The following is a 21,422-nucleotide window of genomic DNA, read 5'->3' on the forward strand; positions in this document are numbered from 1 at the left end:
AGAGCAAATAAATTAAAACTCATTGAAGTAATTTTGGCTCATCTGGGGAATGTGTTGCAATGCAAGTTAAACAGCGACAAAGAAGATGGAAAAAGAAAAAAAATATGATCAAATGTTACAAACTCATCAAAGTCTACGATGCTGCAAATGGTGTGCAACTTTCGCTCATTGATCAAAGCATGTTTGATGTGGGCAATTGTTTACAGCTTAAAACTTGACCGGATCAAGGTCAGTCCCTAGAAGAATTATTCATCACTATCACCCACACGTATATAGAAAGGAGCTTCAAATGGTTAAACAGGATCGAGCAACGAGCAAATATTATCAAACAACTACAAACTGTCTTTTGTGAACATATCATTCGCAGATGAGATGATTTGTATTAAATTATATGTCTTTTTTTGATTTCAATTAAATCCCTTTTTAATTAACATTCCACTAATTTCATTCCATACTTTTTTCTCTCTCTTTCTTTCCTTCACCGCACAGGGTCAATGTTCAGCCGGTACACTGCCTGTGGCCTGGATAGACGAAGGTCCTGGACCACCGCGGTGTCCACCGCCATGTGCAACGCTGCGTGCGCATGCCGCGTCTAATAATAATAATAACATTAATAATAATAAAAATAATAATAAAAATAATAAAAATAGTAATAAGCCATACAATATTGATAATACTAAATATAACATGGAGAACCGGTTAAATGATAAACAACAGTGCCTTGACTATTTGGGCGATAATGAAGAGTTAAGTCCAGCACAAATTTGTAAAAAATCGTCACAAAGTATTGAGACCAAGCTGCAAACATTACGTTTAAGACATTGTTGTGAGCGTACCGTTGGCAGTGCTTTACACAACGCAGCCTACGCCGACGTGCTGCACGGCGGACCGGGCTGCACCGGGCGGCTGACCGAGCTGCTCGAGACGGACGCGCTGGCGGCACGGATCACATGCGAATTTACCGAGGTGCTGATACGGTACGACTGCGGACAGCCGTACTCTATCATCCACCACTGTGAGGATTGTAAGGTAAGTCGAACTCATAGTTTTTGGGGGTGGAGATTTTGAACCTTACTTCAAGAGGTCTTTTGAAGAATGTTGGTTAATCTTAACGTTTGACAAAGTGTTATTAAATATGATTTTTACTTTATAGAAACAAATTAATGTAGCAGTTTGTTACTTCACTTCAATTGTTTCCCATTTTCTATTCATCGTACACACACTCACACTCACGCAAACAGTCCCACAAGCAGTGAGCATTGTGTCGAATTAGACAAACTTTTGCTTCACTGCCAACCATAATCTTTATCGCTCTCATCATCCATCCGTTCCGTTCCGTGATCCGTTGCCATGGCCCTTGCATAAGTGTGCACGATTGTATCTACAACCTCTGTGTGTGTGTGTGTGTGTGTGTGTGTGTGTGTGTGTGTGTGTGTGTGTGTGTGTGTGTGTGTGCGACCGTGTAGCTCGCACATTTTCCACATGAGCGCATCGCTCGGTCTGGGAGCGATTGGCTTTTCCGTTCTAGTGCGGCCCCCGAGAGCGAGGCCACCGAGGGTTGCAATGCACGAGGGCGGAAGGAATGGCCACCGATGGCAAAAGGATAATCGGTCCCGGCAACGACCATCGTACATTGTTGTCTTCCCCGCTCCTGCTCGCGCTCTTCCCACCGCAATGCAATGCCGTTTCCGCCGTCCCATTTAGTGGTGTTTGCGGGAAAGCGGAAGGAGAAGCAGCGTGGTAATGAGGACAGTTCGCTTTCGAGAGCACACGAAAATGTGCGTATGTGTACGAGCAAACGGGATGCTGCGGTGATACCGTCCATGATGATGCTGATGATGATGATGATGGTTGAAAACGCACATCTTTCCTGTCCCCGTTTCGTGCTGAACAGCGAGCAGATTCTATTTCCTGTAGCAGTTTTTTTTTTGTTTCTTTCTGTTTGCTGAGCTTCGGTGTGGTGTCTGTGAAGACAGAGTTCGGTTTGCACGCTCCTCCGCAATGAAACCGCTTCCAGTGCTTGGTTTAGCATGTTTTCTCTTTCGTGTTTTTTCCCTCTTTAGATGCCTCTGGAAAGCACAGAACAGAGGTACGATTTTCCCTTTTGCTCGAAAAACTAAACTCACCGGAAATGAGCAAAAAACGTAGGGTCAAAGGGACACAACAGCTCGACGGACCAACTCCAAAAAATCGCAACCGCGAACGCTCCCCGAACGGCCGAAAAGGAATGTTGTGCAATTTTTCGTTTTGTGTTTTGCCCAAGGTCTTTATGGGTCCTTCTGGGTTCGAAACTGGGACACAACCCCTCGTGCGCGCAACGTGTACGTACGTACGGTTGTGCCATTTCCAAAAATTAGCGCAATGCAGATGAAATGAAAAATTATGCTTAATCGTAGACCTACCGAATGTTTGCCGCAACAACGCTGCGCAAAGCACGGGTCAAAAGGGCACAGAAAACGGGGGCCAAGGAGGGGGGATGGGAACACTATCTCTTGGGAAAATTATCATATCTTCAGCGGGCCAGCTGCCAGCGTTCCCAGCCGCAGAGTGTGTTCCATCTCACAGCTACGCAATGGAGCTCCGAGCGAGCCCAATGCCGAGTGTAATTACTGTTAAAGTTTCAACGGAGCACCTTGGACCGCCATTACTTCCCTCACCCTCCCCCGCCCCCCCTATGCATTTCCTCCGCACTAGTTTGTGCTGCCGTTAACTGGCACCACCAGTCAACCTTTTGATTCTGCGACGAGTAGTTGGGTGTATGTGTGTTTGTGTGAGAGCGTGGCCCATTTCATCGGTGAAGCCCTCTTTCCCGGAGCGTTCGGCAGAGTGTTTGAAGTAGAAACAATTAAAACTATTAGTCAAACCACGCCTCGCCTAAACTGTCCTCGACCGTGTCCGGGTGGCGTTTCCTCCCAGGCCCGAAAACTCTCCACAGCCGTTGGAATGATTATGGCTTGAGCAATGATGATGAGAAGGATGATGATGATGATGGTGGTGGCGAATCTTGTTGGTGGCGGTGATGGCGGTAATGGCGGTTACAACGAATGGTTATAGTTGCACCGAAGGCAACCCACAAATGGTTGCGTCATGCTTTCTGCCCGCGGACGACCAATGTTATCAAGTAATACAGTGCGTTTTGTTTAAAGTGAAATACTTCTGCACGTCCTTAAAGTTGGTTGTGGCAATTTAAGTTGAAACGCTTCTACCACTACTATGCTTCACTTCATCAAACAGTGTGCAGAAAATACTGCTGCAGCAATGGCAAAGCTGGCGAGAAAGTGTCAACCCCTCTGGGAAACACTAAGGACAGGCAATGCCACCCGGTACAATGTTGCAGATTCGTTTCCACCTCGCTCATGGTGGTGCCCCGTAACCGCGTTTGTAACAAGCGGGCAAATTGATTTTAATAATAGATCTGACAATGATGCCACTTCATCGGGGGAGCCTTTTTTGCGGCGACAACAAGCAGCTGAGTTTTCTCTTTCTCTCTCTCACACACACACACACACTGTCACGATAGATCCGTGCACCAAACGGGGAACCGCGATTCACAACCGTTAACCACACCAACCAACCAAGCAACGAGCAACGAGGTCAGCTGATTCAATTAGCCCCTCACACACACAAACGCACACGGAACAGTTGTCCCCCGGGTGGGTTTCGGGTTCTTACGGGTTGGGTGTTGGGCTCGTGGGTTGGCAAAGGCTTTCAATTAGCTCTCGATGTGTATATATGTATTAGTGAAACGCACATTAATGCTTAATAAGGCACACCCGCACCCGCTGCATGCTGGGACACGCGTGTGTGATGGTCGTGTGCCACTAAAACGCTCACTTTAGCGGAGCCAGTGACAGGCTCGAATGCCGCCGAGGGTTTACCTAGTTTTGCATGTATTCTCTCGGGTGCGGTATGCATGTTTTGATTAAAGCCAAGCGTGATGGTTGATTTGATCAAATGGCACCAATATGGAGAATGGACGGCATTCGGTTATTTGGTGGAGACGCCTGGTGCTGAGATGGAGACGCCTGGTACACAGATAAGGAGGCGCATGGTACTTTAATTGATAGCAAGAAGGAGACTAAACTAGCTGGATGAAATCTAATGCGATTCGTAAAACAAACGCCGTATTTAAGATGTAAATCTCATGATAAATTTATATCAATACAACGGCAAAAAATTTAAACGTTTGACATGTCCTAAGTTTATAATAAACTTTGATTAATCACAGTTATTTGACAAGAACGACGAAAACTGCAAGGAAGATAAAAAAATTCTAATTGCATTGATAATCGTATCACTAGAATCCAAGAAATCGTTAGAAAAAGATAAAAACACGCAAGAAAAGGCTTTCATCATGAATCATAACTGTAATTCATTAGTAAATAATAAAATAAATGAATTTTGATCTGTAATAACTCCATAAAACGATCAAAATCTTAAAGAATTGGTTTGCCAGTGTCAAAAATTATACTTTCTTCTCATATTTCCGGTTCAAGCCGGTCTTGTGGTGCAGTCGTCAACTCCTACAACTTAACAATATGCCCGTCATGGGTTCAAGCCCCAAATAGACCGTGCCGCCATGCGTAGGACTGACTATGGGGGGTTATCCAAAAGTCACTGAAACCCAACCCGACAAGTGGTTGGCTCAACAGAAGAAGAAGAAGAAGCTCATATTTCCATGTGCAAGCAAATTGTGAACAAGATGTTATGGACAAACGTTTAGTGAATTTATAAATCGATCGATATGATCAATGATAGTAAGTTCTCTTCAAGCACTGATAGCAAGTAGACAAATTCTGTATATTTTTTCACAAAGCCTACGCAACTGAACCATAAGCTCATTGCCACTAAAGATAATTTCATTTCAGATAATTGCAGAATCATTTACACCAATGCAAGCATTTAACATAATCATATTAATCGTTTCAAATTAAAAATAAGTCAACTTCATCTCTCACAACGAGTGGCAAACCATCCGATCTGCTCCTTTTAGGAACTGTTTTTTTAATCGGCCCATAAAAAACCACTGCAGTAAACTGTAGAAAAACACATATGAAAAAAAAAATCAATACCATACCACCAAAACGCACTGCCACTAACAGGATTTCGTTCGCTGCGTTAGTGACAAGCGCTCGGGCTGCAGCTAAATTGGATCAATTGACAACGTTGCAAAACAAATGACGATATCCTGTCACGGCCAAACAGGATTGCTCTCTTGGCACTGGCACTGGTCGCAAATGCTCTCGAACTAGTTCCTTCTCTCTCCTTCGTTCTCTCTCCGAGTATCGAAGGAAACAAGGAAGCGCGTTTCGTATCGAATTGGGACAGAAAAAAACATTCCACCCACTTTAGAGGGCATTGATTTCACATAAATCTTGTTATGGCCCCCACATAAAATAAGCTGTGATGCAGGCAAGGGGTACCGGTACATCAACGGGCCACACACACACACACACACCAGAGAAACACCTTAGGCTGAGCAGATAAAGCAACAAAAAAGAGACAGTGAAGAAGCACGAAAAAAACTCCTTCACACACAAAGTTCCTGCTACACGGTTGGGTGTGTATCTCGCCTGCCCAGAAGTGTTTCGTGCCGCTTGATCGGATTGATTTGAGCTCTCTGGCCGAGCCTTCCTTTCCGCCCGGCTCACTCCATACAGTGGTATTAAGCACAGAAAGAGGGTAACACAACACACAGGGGAGAAAAAAACTCATATGAGCTATAGAAACGGCAACACGGACCATGCACTGTGTAATGAAAAACGGCAACCGACACGAATAAAACAAGGTGGGCGAAGGCGAATACCGTTTTTGCTGCAGGTTGCGCAAGGGGGTCACAGCAGCGGCAGTGGTCGGTGGTAAGAGAGCACCAATGTGTCATCGCGTCACGCCATATGTCACTAATTAAAGGCAAAGTGTTAACAATACCGGGCTGGATCGATGTTTACAATCATCTTTACGACTGTTGGCTGGAGGTTGAATGATTTTTGTTTTCCTGTTGCGGTAGGGTGTGTGTGTGTGTGGGTGTCTGTGTGCTTTTCCATACGCGATATTGTAAGGTGTGTAGGTTGTGTGGAAGGTTGTAAAATGGTACCCGTGATACGCGTTTAACGATTTGAGCCGTTTCGACCGAAGGTGCAACGATTACAAGTTATTGGCAGGTGGAAATGAGCTGCTTTTTTGTTGTTGTTGCCTGTGCTGAATAGCAGGACATAGACACATTGTTCTTTTCATTATAACAGCCTTTAAGTAATTAAAACACGCTCGACTTCCAGGAGGAGACAACAAACAATTTTACTCTTTAAAAAAAACTGAATAATTCATTCTCACTGCATAACGGCGTCCCACAGTTCTTGAGCTCTAACGGAGCCAATTAGCAAACCGGTCATTCTTTTTAAACTTGTCCATGAAACGAGGTTAAGATGTCCTCTCTTGTTTTGCATCAAAATGAGCAAACAGAAGAAGAAGCGAAAAACTGTGATCCATTCCCTAAAACTCACAAACCTGCTCTTCCTGAAATATGAAACAATAAAAAAAATACAGCTGAAAATTCAAGCAAACCAGATCAAAGCCCTAGAAACGTAGAGTGATTCGACCGTTTCCTTTCTTCTGTTTCCACCCGACACTCCAACACATGCCGGCAAATGCGGCCAGGCCAAACGGTCACCCGTTTGGAGTACAATTTTGAAAACCGCAGGCATCGCTATTCGCCATCGCGCTCATTAGCCCACGCCGTTGACGTTGACCTTCGTTAAAGAGAGTGGCGCGAGAAAGAAGGAGCAGCAATGGTGATGGTGGTAGTGGAAGTGAAAGATGATGAAGAAGAAAAACAAAACTACACGCCACACAGGAACCACATCAATCAACATTGAAACATTCCACCGTCCATGATTCACCGCAAGCGAGTCGAATGTGTGGTCGAATAAGTTTGTTTTACGGCGTGGAGAGGGAAGGTTAGGGAGCCGCGTGAGCGCGGAAGGACAAGAATCGTTACCGAGTCGCATCGTTGCAAAGTGGACGGTAAACGGCTATTTCGAGTTGGTGGTAGTGGTGATGTTGTTGAATTGCCGCACCAGCGGATTGGATGGTGCAGATCGCGCGCATACGAAACTCCCGGCGACAGGGTGACAGATTCCGTACCGAGGCACGTACTTGCTTGGCACTTACGGGACGGGTGCTTATTAAGATTTCCCTGGACAGTGGGTACGGCGTGAGCGCAGAACAATTTTGCGTTGGGCGATTTAATTAAACGGTTTTGGGGAACGAGGATGCTGAACGGTCGGTAATGGCGATTCATAATTGGAACCGTTTGTGATTCACTTTTTGAGAGGATCTCAATTTTTATTTAAAATCTGTTATTTTAATCCACATGTTGTCAATTTTTGAACAAATCAATCACACTATGATTCCAAATTAAACGTAAATTTCAAAATTTTGAAACGAATTGGTCCCTCCATCGATCGAAAGCAGACTCTCCGGTTGCTGGCTCTACCCTAAACTGCATCATTCATCATCACGATGTCGGAATTCTCACACAGATGCCATTTTGTTCCACTAAAAATTCACCCAATACTGACGATCGTTTCACACGACCACTCAACACTCCTCAGTTGGAAGCGGTTTGGGAAAAGCGTACTGATTGACACATTTTGCGACACGCCGTCGAGAGAGGTTGGTGGTGGTGTGGAAGCAAACAAGGTTGTGCATGCTTTTGGGAAAGCACCACCGTAACCGGCGTACCGTACCAGCGCGTACAGGGACCGATGCAGATTTAATGCAGTCTTGACAAGAGTCTTGCTAGACTCAAATCCATTACGCTGTGGTGCTAAAGTGGTGCATGTTTCGGCGCTGGGTAGCCAGCTTTTCTTTCCCCCGAAACGTGCACGATGGTGCTCCACTTTTCGTGTCCAAATTGTATTTATTCCATGACTTTTTGCCAGAGTCTTTCCATTTATTGTTACAATGGGGTGTATGTGTGTGTGTGTGCGGCGATGCATTTGCGCTGCATCACCTACATCATCACCCACACACACACGCTTTCCCTGTGAAGCGTAGAGCGTTCACTCTTTTAAAGCGTGCATTCCGACTTGGCACACTCGGAGCCCCTCTTCCTGCTTCCTCTTCGGTCCAGTTCCGGGTGCATTGAATAAATATTTTCAATAATAATTTCTTCCACTCGAACGACCGACACGAAACGAAACTGGATGGTTAAAACCCGAACCCCTGTGCCTGTGCTTCGGTTGCCGATTCTTTCGTGTTTTCACAGGACCGCGCGGTTTCTGCGACTCCCCTTCGGTGCTATCGGCAACTCCTAGTTCGCTACCAACGGGAAGATCACATCCACACACACACAGCATGACTTGTTCCTATTGGACAGACGTACCGACGGAACCATGCCCGCGCGGCAGGGGTATGATAGCTGGGAAACGTGAACTCGGACTGCGATGAGTTGTTCCGACCGAATCTAGGTCACACCACTCAGCTTGGTGCTTGCGTTTGGGAGCGACTTCGGAGCGGTTAGTCGGGAAGCTGTGAGGCCGGGGAAAAACGGGAACAGAATGAAGAATGAACACTTTGCGGTTCTTTTTGTTCCCCTTGCCCCGCTGTCTGTTCCGCGCAGCGTCCTCCCATTGGACCATTTTTGATAGCGCATTGTTCGAGCATTGGGAGCCACTGCAATTTCTGTTTTCCTTGGTTGCTTTCTCTTTTCTTCCTATGGCGCTATGTGGGTGGATTTCATTGTTAGTGTACTGTGTGACTGTGTGTGTGTGTGTATGTGTGTTTTGAGTTCTAGCGCTGTGAGTTTTGCATCCTTTGCCTGCAAACGCGACACGCTCGTGAGGAGGATCTCCAGGAGCCTAGATAGCCTTTTTTTTCTCTCTCCATTTGTGTATCCATTTGTTTGTATCTGCTCATCAACGGGAAAGGGTACAAATTTGCCTCCCCACCTTTTCTTCACACACACACATTAACAAACACAGACAGACGAACGCACACACTCATGGCACGTTGTGTGTATGTGCGAAACTTTGTTGCACTGTGCGTCCGACCGAACGCAAAGCGCGGGGAAACAACGGGTTGCGATCACGTAAAGGACATACATTGGAGCCCAGAGTTTTTTTTGTTCTTATTCTTCTTCTTGCTGCTGTAACCACGGTAGCACGGGCACGGTACTAAAAGGGCATCCCGAAAGTGGCCTGCAACGTGTGCGCCTTCACGGGTCTTCTATCTGGGTCAGAGCTGTGCACGGTGGTGTGTTCCCGTGTGAGGAGCATCCAGGAGAAAAAGAGAAAGCAATAAGAAAAAGGAAGGATTCTCACTCTCACACACAAAGCGTGGAAGCTTCCCAGTTGCTCAAGGAATAGTTTGCTTTTTTGTGCTCAACCACAAAAAAGGGGCAAAGAATGCGAACAGCGCGCGGCGACACCTTCAGCAAAGTCTTGGAAGGAGTTGCACCGGGGGAGCTAAAAACATGGGCCACACTTGCTTCGTGCAGTTCCTCACACATGGCATTGTTTGTGACATGTAGATAAATCAAACCACTACGCCATTTGAGGCACGGTCGGGATGGAACCCATCCCGAGGTGGAGATGAAATAAGAAATTGAATAAGATGGGCCAAGGGGCTGTGAGCAGTGAGCGAGCACTTTCGAGCGCGAGGATAGAAAAACCAAATAGAAGAGGATGGGTGGAAGAGAAAAAACCCGAAAAAATAAGATACCCATAAGGCACATTGGAACAGGACTCGAATGCGGAGTGTTGCTCAGTATGGCAGGACCAGTTGCAGTGTGACCTGAAATATGATTGAACGTTTGGAGGAGTAAGGCAATGGTTTTTTGCAAGTTTTGTGCGAGACTACAAGTGCTCTTAATGAACTTCAAAGCATGGGTTTATTTTATCCAGCACAAAATTAGAGCAAAAACTGTTTACAGCTCCATAGCATCATTCTAAAAGTTAAAACAATAATTTAGTACCTGTTTTTGCAGTTTTTATACGTTTCATTCGGCAATTGGACCTATTTCCGTTAACTGTTACATGGGAAGAAACACACAACTGAAATGGAATAAAAATTGTTACTCCTTAGCGTGCCATTGTCCCGGATCCACTTTAATTAGGTTTAAGCCCGAAAACAACCATTTCCGTCGAAACCGGTTTCGAAAAGTTTTCCACTGAAGTACACCACTTACACGAGTCATTGCAGTTTGTTATGAGTCTGTGTTTTTTGTTGTTGTAGTTGCTGCATTCCCTACTTCAACTGCACGCCCCAGGATTTGCCATGAACGCCAAAAGTGGACGGATTGATTATTTGCCTTCCGTCCGCTGCTGCTCGCTGTGGTGGATGTAATTTGTCCCGGGGCACAAGTATGAGAACACGCTCGATTGCTTAAATAAAATTGGCAATTCTTTTTTTGCACTACCAATTTTTCCGAGCACACATACACATACATACACAAGCGCAACAAAGTACGGGGTGCAATCATAACGAAGGGCCGCCACGATCGATGACGATCTGCCACGCAAACCATTGCCAGGTCGGACATAAATCATCGGCTAGCCGTAACAAGACGCACTCTCACTCTCTCTCTCTCTCTCTCTCTCTCTCTCTCTCTCTATCTCTCTCTCTCCCTCTCTCTCTCTCTCTCTCTCTCTCTGTTTCTCCCTTTTCTTCTTGCCCTCAGTATGGCATTTTAGCTTGACCTTCTTTCATCTAATTTCTCGGATGCTCTTGGGTTGTTTGTGTGTCCACATGGACGTGTGTGATGGACACTTTAGCTCACCGCAACGCTACCCTACCGTCACCATCGGGCAAAAGGCAAAATAAAACATTTCCCTCCACCAAAGCGTGACGTGTCGTAAAGTTTGGAACAATTTTACCGCAATATACAACAAATTAGCACAGTTCCAGGCATTTGTTTACCGGTTTTAAATGGTTCCGTTTTGTTCGTTTGCTGAATGTTGCCAACTTTACCAAAACCCGGTGGCCTTAAACACTACACTACACTGGTTCCGAGTGTGTTTGTGTGTGTTGTTGTTAAGCAGAAAATGTGTGTTTTTTTGCAATTCAATACGTGCCTTTCTTTTATGGTTCACCGTTACGGGATGGTATGTTTGGGCGATGTTTAGCAATATTTTGAGGCTGGTAGTGTAAACTGATTTCGTTTTGGCACGATCTGTTGTTTTTACATGACTCGATCGTTGTACAACATCCTGCAGCAATAAATAACAATGCACAAAAGTATCCAGAATAGTCTAAACACACTGGACTGAGGCTTTGGTTAATAATTACAATAAAACAAGAAGAAAATATGTTTTTTCTAGATGTGTTTAATTAATTTAATGTGTTTTGATCGTAGTTTAGATGAAATTTTCATTAATCGTAATGCATCAATAACCTGTAAAGTGTTTGATTGCAACTAGGAATGCTTGTGAATTGCATAAATTGGGAATTTTCAAATAATATTCCAACATTTTTTATTAAAAAAAATGTAATGTACATTTTAACATTGTTTAGCACAGGGTTTAAACAGGGTTTTATTCTGATGAAACTATTCGTATGTTTCAGCTAGTTTCTTAAACTCAGGGCAATCAAAACATAATTATCTAACTATTTTTGAGCTTTTATGCACAAAACTTTAAGCTGACTTCAAAATTCCTACTTTGGTTGTTAAGGGTGGACCAAGGAACAAGAATCCATGGCGGTCGTTTATCCTACTTTCTTTCTCTATATCTCTACTTGTGTTCAGCATTTCCCGATCCGTTTCACTTGAAGAACCAATAAAAGAACGACGAAGTTCTGATTTTCTTTGGACGATTTTTGCAAAAGTAATTGTAAAACTAATGGTGTTTCTAAAAGTAAATGTAATAATTAGTACTTTTCAAGACGCTCTTACTGTGACAAATTTCCCAAAATTTTAAAATATTTTCTAAAGTACAAATCAATGTAATTAACTCTTACACAAAAAAACAAGTTCTTGAGAAATAATGTCGACTTGAGCTGTATTATGATAGATGATAGTTGCATTAGTATCTATACAATATATCAGACGCTTAAGTTAGGGAACACTCATTAAAGAAATTCCAACAGAACACCCAACAAATCTACAATAACTTCTCAAAATGTCCACCCAATAAATGGGACAGCATTCAATAAACACACCGCCAAGCTTCGGAACCCTTTTTTCACTTCATCCAAAATCAATTAATAAATCGAATCGCTCTGAAAAATTAAAAACTCAGTGGCTCTCCTTGAACCTGCATGTTATATTGCTAGTAGTGAAATATTGCTTCGTAATTGCAATGTATACAGTGTGCTGGAGTAGTTGCACTGTCGAACTAGTTCCTCTCAATTGTTGAAGAAGCTGCGGAAGAGAAGAACGCCCATGAAACCTCTGCTTTTCGGTGCTTACCGCTTCGCCAACCATAAGCTGAGTGGCTTTACGTGCACTTAACTACACGTAACACAGTGCAGCACAAGTGCTTTTGGAACAAATGCGACTAGTCGGGCTGTGCAGGCTGTGCAGGTTCAACTGAGAAGCAGGTTCGGGATTGGCTGCTTCCACTGCTGCTTCTTACGCAAGTATCTGGTGAAGAGTGGCAGCTTAGTTTTCCGATTTTTTTCTCATACTCTATCCACTCCGAGTCAGAAGGAATTGGAATTTTGTGAATTGGATGCCTGTTTTTTCCTTCCTTCAGCTCAGGGACTTACCCTTAACCCCCATCACTGTAGACGGGGTAGAATTTGAAAGGCCCGTGTAGCCCGTGTGAGTGCCCGCGTGAGTGACCTGCGATGAGTCACCGGCTAATGATAAGGACGATGTAATTTAAGGTGAAGGAAAAAGTCCAGATGAGCAATAACAATGATCCTTGGGGGGAGGGAACAAATTTACCTGATGAAACCACTCACTAGAAATGATCATAGACACACTTGAGGATGGGAGTTCATTGTTTAAGGTTTGCAAACACCTTTTGCAGTTTTACACTGCCCGGTACCCAAGCTCACCTTAAAATCCGAGTGCAGAATCGATTTTACACGCCGAAATTTTCAATGGAGAACACCCAAAACGGCTACGGTACGTTTTGTGAGTATCATATCTCTCTCTTTCTCTTCCTCTCTTTATCTTTCTCTCAGGAATCTTCCTCTCGTGCGCTCTCGCAGCTCTGCTTGCCCATTTCAACCGGGTAATACCGGGGCCAATATCCTGATAATGTGTGTAAATATGTGCCTGTGTATGCGTGAGTGCCTGAGTGCTATATCACATGTGCATAAACGTGTGTATGTATGTTTGCGTTTGAATGTATTTGGTAGGGTGAGTAAGGGAGTAGTATAAGTGGAGGAGAGCTTTGCTCCAATCATCATTACAGTGTGTCATTCTTACAATGGTTGTTTTCTTGCTGGTTTCTTTGATGCATTGGCTGTGAACGGTAGGGAACAGAAGCCTTCATTGATGATTTTGCCCCGTTTGCCCGTCAGATGTTGGTGGTAAATTGTTTGTCGCAGAGAGTTCGACTAGAATGTCCCAACTGCTGTCAGTTCTTTAGAGACAATGTTTCGTGGTAATGAGATCCTTCATATTTGACTTCCATTTTAAACTACTGTGGTATATCTTAAAAAATATGATTATTTCCCCAGGCAGAGTTTTCAATTTTTAGTTCTTTGCAATCATTGGGAGGGTAGGTTAAACAAACGTATATGTTTTAAAGATAAATGCGTTGATTTGAATATTATCTGGCAGTATCCAACCTCTTATTTTCAACGTTTCTTATTGATTTAGCGTTAAGAAAAGAAAAGCTTTGTTGCAATCCAATGTTCCACTCAAATCCTTTCCATTTGCCCAAAACGAAACATTTAGAAAATAAAAAACAAACTAAAGACACGCTTTGAAACGTCTAAATGTTCATCAGCCAGAAGACATAAATGGATGAAGATTTCCCGTCGACGAGACTTCAGTAGAAGATGAGTCAGGGCCGTCAAAACGTTACTAGTGTATGGGTGTTTTTTCTGGTTGTTTTTTTTCCCTCAAACATTATTGTTCACCCAATTTAAGCTCATAGAAAAGCACACACACACATCATCAGCACACAGGTGTATAAGTATGTAACGAAATCAAGACTCCTTTAGTGTCTCTACACTACCAAAAAGCTCTCTCGACGTTGTACCATGCCCTTGCATGTGTGTGTGTCCTGTGGGGAGTCGGGATTGCTCTCTTCCAGCTGCCTCGATTTCTGTAGCAGGTACTACCAAAATGATCCACTACCACAGCAACACTTCACACAGACACATACACACACACACCGAGTAACGTCCTTGATTGGTACAACCGCCTCTACACACTGCAGTCGCCAAATACCATTCAGGAGGGGTGAAGTAATTTTTCATCCAAATTCGCTCCAATAACAATTTTCGGATTTAGTTACAAAATGAAGACAGAAGGGAGAGCTGAGCACCAATTCGACTCTGCATGTGTTTGTGTGAGTGTGGGTGCGATGGAATGCGCCAGCTTTTGACACTAGGTCGGTGAAGCCCTCCGGCCTCTAGGGTGGGTGTTCGATTTGTAACGACACCGCCTGTGGGAGGACTCACAGCAATGCAGAGTATTTGTGAGGTTAATTTTGCGAAACTGTGGGCACCCCCTAGCGCCCGTGTCCGAATGGTAATATCGCGCTAGAGCTAGAGAGTGCGGAACATCGAGAGCGAATGAAAGAGAGCGCAAAGCGTGCGAGAGAGTGAGTAGATGGGAGAGCTGCTGCTGCTCCTGCTGCTTCTGGGGCTCATATTATTATGAGAGTGTATTTCTATGGACGGAAAACCCGGAGCGCACGGGTGAAGGGTGCGGAGTGTACCGAAATGACAGGACGCGTGTTGAGCGCAGTACGAAAACAGCAGAAGCAGGTGGTCCTGTCGCTGCTGGGTATATATATTGGTTGATTCAAATTTGTTCACAACAGGCAACAGCAGCCGTGCTACTGACACAACAATCCTCGGCCTGCTTGACTTTCTTGGACTTGCTTGCGTGATGTCGTTGTTGTTGCCATTTTGTTGCCCAACCCCCGATCCGGAGGCTGCCCTTGAGCGTGCTGCCATCTCGTCCGGGCCGCTTCTCTTATCGCCACACCGAAATGCAGACTCGTGATTGCGTTTTGAGGTGACAATTTCAGCTGCATTTGCGGTGAGCTAATTCAACCACCTCCATCCCCGCCCCACCCCATATGTCGCAGCGATGCAAACTCTAATCTTGTATAGGAAGCGACTACACTCCGTTTGTGAAAACTGAGCCCCAAAAACCGGACCAGAATCACAAGGGATCAGTTCCCGGGGAAAGGACGACGATGCCGACGATGGTGGCGACGACGACGACGACGACGACGACGTTACATAACAGCTCTCGAAAGCACACTCGGGGCAGCTCGGAGCGCGAGGGTTGTGCGCTTTGCCGCAGTTGTGCTGTTGGCGTACGGTGCGGGCTAGCATTGCCCGGAGCCGCATATTAGCGAAGCGTGCTGCTGCTGCTGCTACTTGGAAGCTCGGACTCGTGGCAAATAACGCTCACGCTACACCCTTTTCTTGTCCAGCACTTCCCCTCCTCCCCGAGCAGTGCGGCAGATTGATCCGTGTTGGTGGAGAAGATAAGATTTAGCATGTGCTATTTATGTGTGTTTGCTGGTGCGTTTTCGGATGGGAGTTATTCCTTTCGCTTTCCTCTTCTCGCATACACACACACAGCTACACAAGGATATATCCTTTTTATTCGTATAACTGCGGTGGTGGTGTGTGCGCTCGCTGTTCATTTTGCAACACACAACTCGCAACTGCTTTTGACTGCGTGGTCATTCAACTGGAACAGGCTTGCATCGAGCCACCGGGAAAGACACACAACAACGTGAGGCAATAGTTTCACAATTCCTTATTGTTTGCCCAAGGCTCAATTTATTACCAAGCACAAAGCAGTGTGCAGATTTATTTCGCTACACAGCGATGCGCTTTTGCATTGCGGCTGTGTCGTCTGCTTGTGACGGCTTGCAATTTCTATCTGTATGTATTGATTTTGAGTTCTCGACGGAGTCTTACATTTTCTCTTAAGCAAGACTGTTCGTTTCTGTACACATTACATAACGTTTTCTTATCTATTACACATGTTTGCACAAGCCTGCGGAAACTTCATTATTGATAGTGGTCCAATATTGCCTCAATACTACAAACGCCAAATATTAGTACCATTTATATAGCTGGAGAGTCTAAGAAAAAAAGGAGAACTATGAATGTTAGGTTTTGTCCAAAATTCTAATATTTTTTTTAAATTCACAAACCTTATTTTTTATCAAAAATGAAAATGATAAAAATGAAAGACTTATACCTTAGACTTCACTTCAAATGGTTGTTTTGAAGATAAAGCTTAGTATGATGAAAATTCGAAAGAATTGAGTAGACATTTATTCCAATTTTGGATTCAAAGTTAGGCTTAAAGTTAATTAAAGTTAACATATCATCAATATCAACAATAGGACGATTATACTCCAAGAGCAGATCATAAAAATGATGCGTGCTCTTCACGTTGGTGTTTCATTGAAATAACAAAATGTACAACAGATCTATTTGATGACAATGCATCACTTAAACAAATGAATTTTGGAACTATTTTGAACTAAAATCTGTAACAATCTTTTAATTATCCTACGCATATGTTTTCGCGACAATTAATTGAAAAACCATTAAGATCATGAAATACTGTTATAACTGCACTGTAGATGAAACTAATGGATTGATTTCTACCGTTTGAATCTAATGTTTTGATTCAGAACAGCCAACATTTTATTCATACAACAGTTTTGTATCACCAACAATTGCTCAAAAACAATTGCTTTTAAAAGAAAGTAATAAAACTGCTTACAAAAATATGGTCAACTAAATTTAGTCATAAAATAACCCAGTATTACATTCATACCAAACAGCTCAATCTAACTACAGTCATCACAGAAAAAGCTCTCTTACGTAAAAATGCACCAACCAAAAAAGAAAAAAGACTACGGAACAACACACGTTTCCAAGAACGGGGAATTCCGTTTGCTTCCTTTCCCTCCCATCGCTTCTTTTCCGAAGCTATAATGTTCAGCCTCGCAAGACCCACAATTAAATCGACACAGCCCACAATTAAAGCAAGTAAAGTCGTTCGCTCACCGAATCAGCACTAACGCACACATACTTGTACGTGCGCATTCACATGTACAAAACGGTCCCAACTTCATTATGCGTATTACAAGTCGAGTTGATTGCGTGCTAGCCCCATCAGCAGCGAACTTTAGCGTCTCCCTCCGAAGGCTGGCTGACTGGCTGGCTTGCCCCTGCGGAGAGGCTGCCCAAGAGCAGAAAGGAAATCCTGGAACGAGGCCAGAACGAGAGGAAAACTTTCCTTTACTTTCTTGCTTTCCGTTGACTTTTCGGCTTGTGCACTGCTTCTAAACACCATTCCTTCCTCGGTTGAAGGGAAGAGAGACGAAGGAGCAGGATCTGCACGGGCGTGTATGTGTGTGTGTAAGGGTTGTTTTGAGTTTAAGCGTTTCCATCGTTTCAGCCGGACAGCTTTATGAGCTTTTGGTTTTATTTTTCTTTTTTTAGTTTTCTTACTAGTGTATTTTTGCTTCTTCTTTCCCTCTCTCGCTCTCTTTTTGCTCGAGCGGCGGCTATTATTCTGTGAAGTAGCGCTTCCGACAACTTTAATGACCGAAACTTATGTCCAGCGGCCCGGTGTTCGGCCCGGTGCTTTCTTTAAGTACTTTGGTCCGGATGTTTCCTGCTCAATGGTTATGGTTTCGCTCAATCTTTCGGGCCCGGCCGGTCGATCGAAAGAAAATGGGCTACCGTTGCCGTTGAGACGGCCAGCTGCCACGTCGTGTGTCTTGTGTAAAGGCAAATGCGAGCCAAGGATCTCTGTTAGAGGATACAACAAACTATCTATTTAAAAGACTTTTTTTTTAATATACACCAGAAAACTAGTCTTACATTTTCAAAGTGTGGGTGATACAACACACGCCAATAAAACTTCGAACTTCATAAAACATGCTCCTTCCACTAACATCTATTAAATAACAGAACAAAAACTCCACGTTCTATGCTAATATCTAATATGCTAATAATATTCGCTCTCTCACTCTGTTTTCTCTCCTTCTTTACTTCACACGCAACAGGAGGCATATCGAAGGTGGGGCTGCAGTGTTTTTATACCGTACTTCACGTCGAGGGACGACATCAAAAGTGTTAACAATAAAACCGGTGATCGAGACAGTGACCGTGCTACCCAGGGGAAATCGAACGCCATCTTTGGGGACGCCGCGAACAAGCAGACTGAACCGAACATGAACGATGCAAACAAACAGCAACTAGTAAAAAATATATCAATCACTGTAAAAAGGTAAGTGAAGTAGCTTAGTTTATTTGCGTGTGTGTGTGTATATGTTCTAAGGGTCAAATATTTACGGGGTCGACATAGAAGGTTGGCGAAAAATCCCAAATTTTTCGCTCCAAATACCCAGACAACCGGTTATATAACCTCCGCAACACAAACGCCACGAAGCAAATTCCTTCCGCCGTAGCCATGGTTGGGAACAGAATCTGCCAAAGTCACAGGCAGTCGCATACGTCACTACCCCCTCTTCCGCCCACCAACCCTTTCCTCCGGGGAAACGGTGCTCCATGGTCCATTAAATAATCGACAAATGGCACGGATGATGGTTACCTCAAATTATCATCAACATTCTCACCCAGGAGGCCACTTTTCGCACCCTCCATGCGGGCGTCGCAGATCCTTTCCGTGCCACGGCCCGTGTCGTTCGCTTCCCTAATTGCCTTTGCCTTCGGTTTGGGCATGGCTGGATTGCCCTGGCTAGGAGCACATTCGCTCCCATCGAAGGTGCTGGCCGGAACAAGCCACTGCTCGGACTCGGTAATCGTTAGAAGTTCATTCGTTAGGCATGACTTGCCAGAACCCCTCCACGCCACGGGGATACGGGAAAACATGCACGAACGAGAAGAAATCCCCAGCCCCATTTTTGTGCCACTTCGGGCCACCCGTTCGGTAGGCGGAACGTCGTGAATAAATAATTCTGTACCATTTCATTTGGGAATTTTCACCCCCTTCTTCTTCGCCCTACCTTGGGCCTGTCCTTCCCTATTAGTCTGGGCGTGCAACGCCCCGGCACGCAAATAAAACTGAGGACGATGCGGAAAAAGGTAACCATCAAAGTTTTTGAAGTGCTTCTTCGCTCCCCTTTTTTATTCTCCTTGCTTCTCTGAGACACACACACACACACACTCACACAAACCAAGCAGTGGGAAGGAACGTAAATCTAGCCAAAATATTGCAAGGTAAAGCCCGCTCCCTTGTCCCTTGTGGGGATGGTCCCTGTGTTCCGGTGCGGTGCTTTCGTGAGGATGTGGAAAAAGCTTCATCGCACTTCATCCGAAACCAGTCAATCAAAGTGAACTGCCTGTCGGCCTGGTGTTGCGAGAGCGAAAGTGTGGCAAAATGAGAGGGATCGGAGCGGCCCGTACAGGGCATGCTTGCATAAGCATTGGTTTCCGCACACCAATGCCACGGGGCAAATAACAAGCTGTCTCACTCGTGCGCCGAAGCAGACGAACGGAAATCTTGACGGATCGCCGGGCACGGGGACACGAGCTAATTGATTAGCTAAATGGATGCACATCGGAGGGGCGTGATTTGGGAGTCGTTTGTTCCCTCCCTCCTCGACACGTCTGGAATCTCGATGAATAATAAATGGTGCAGCAGCAGCAGCAGCAGCAGCAGAGTGTGGAGGAGACAAGTTTATAATCGCTCAATGTTGCCCCCACGTGTCTTCAAAATGAACCGTTCTTCGAAGAGACACAGCAAAGAGCTATCTTGTGTGTGTGAGGGTTTTTTTCATAATTCCCTCAAGCAGATGCACATTCTTCACACAGGAAAAGGCTCGATTGTCCATCGATTTCGGTACGAGTATCAGTCTCAAGGATGCGAAACAACGCGTACAGCTGTAAGAGAGCGAATGCTAGCAACACATACAGGGACCTTTTTTGTAACATTTAAGAGCTTTTTTAGTTAAGCTTAATGTCCCAAGCAATTCACCAGCTCGATGACAGGCAGGAAGGCGACTTTACGCACACTCCGCTATAAATTATTCACCATCAGCTGTACCACCACCACGGCAAAGGGAAGGGAACGTATTCGATCACCTCACAAGCATGGCCATACACAACACTCACACGCGCACACAAAACGGACAAGTTTTGCAATAAAAAAGCACATAAAAGGCAAAGCCAGCACAGCATCCGACCGATGTCGAGACTGTGCGAAGAAACCCCTGCTCTCTTGCCCGGTCTCACCCTCCGTGTCACAGGGGTTTGTATGAAGCGATGGGAGATGCTTTGTTTAACGACAAAAAATTAAGCTTCCGCTCGAGTGGGGCATTAGCCGATGCGAAGCGCCGCACCGCTGGCGTTGAGTGCCGAGACCGAGGAGTGTTCGATCACGAACGGTGGTCACACGTGCACGTGTTTTTCGATGAATTTTCCTCGTGTGCTTCGCAGGCCGTGTGCTGTGGAGGGACCATCATGTGAGCCGGTAGGACGAACGCGGAGAAGCGTAGGCACTTGCCATAGAACGTTGGGCACGATAAAACTTTGTCCAAGTTGTTATTGCTACCAAGCGTACAAAGGATGAGGTTTTAGTGTGCAGAGGGGTACGTTGACCCAAATGGAGGGTGGGGAGATGCTGTGGGAAAGCGTGCAGTTCGTATTCAATTAACGTCGTACGGCAAAAGAGAAATTCATTTAGGGATAACAAAACACAAAAAGTATGGCACGAGCGAGTAGTGTTAGTGCATTGTTTTGGAATGTATGGGATAGAATGGTTTATGCTGCCAAACGTAATGGTAAGGTATTGAAATAATATTTTGAATCACTTTTTTTTAGCTCTAAAGCAGATAGGCTCATATTAGGTCGTTATTGACCACTTTTATATTTCAAGTATGTTCATCATCCAGGTGGCGTTTTCCATGCCCGTTTTACAGTTGCACTCCGTCATATTGGATTTTATCAATTGTTTAGAAAGAAAAAATAGATTAAAAATCTTTTTTTTATTTTTCTGTTTGAAATAAGTTATAATAATTACAAAATATTTTCAAAATAACGCTTCAAACATGATTTCTACCCTTTTTTATAAAATACGTATGCTTCAGCAGAAAAAATCAATCATATATGAGCCAACCTGAACGAGCCTGAGTTGAAGCCGGTGTTGGTTTACATTTTTATAGTCTGAAATAATCTAGGCTGGAAACGTCAGGCTAATTCCCGTGTGGTTTTGTATGAAATGTGGAAATGATTTCATTCGCCAACGGAAAATTCCATAAAAAAAGGTGTCTAGTATTACACAACAC

At 44.4% G+C, this 21,422-nt stretch overlaps 1 protein-coding gene across 7 annotated transcripts in view; it reads left to right on the forward strand.

Moving 5' to 3' along the window:
* Positions 1-21,422, forward strand: part of LOC1270175 (uncharacterized) — a 51,519-nt gene that overhangs the window by 18,302 nt on the left and 11,795 nt on the right. For all 7 annotated transcript variants that reach the window (XM_308851.5, XM_061642355.1, XM_061642354.1 and 4 more), the window contains exons 3-4: positions 490-1,029; positions 18,180-18,403. In XM_308851.5, the coding sequence (XP_308851.4) occupies positions 490-1,029; positions 18,180-18,403 (764 nt within the window). The remainder of the gene's footprint in view (positions 1-489; positions 1,030-18,179; positions 18,404-21,422) is intronic.

Source organism: Anopheles gambiae, chromosome 2, assembly GCF_943734735.2.
Source record: "Anopheles gambiae chromosome 2, idAnoGambNW_F1_1, whole genome shotgun sequence".
NCBI classification, from domain to species: domain Eukaryota; kingdom Metazoa; phylum Arthropoda; class Insecta; order Diptera; family Culicidae; genus Anopheles; species Anopheles gambiae.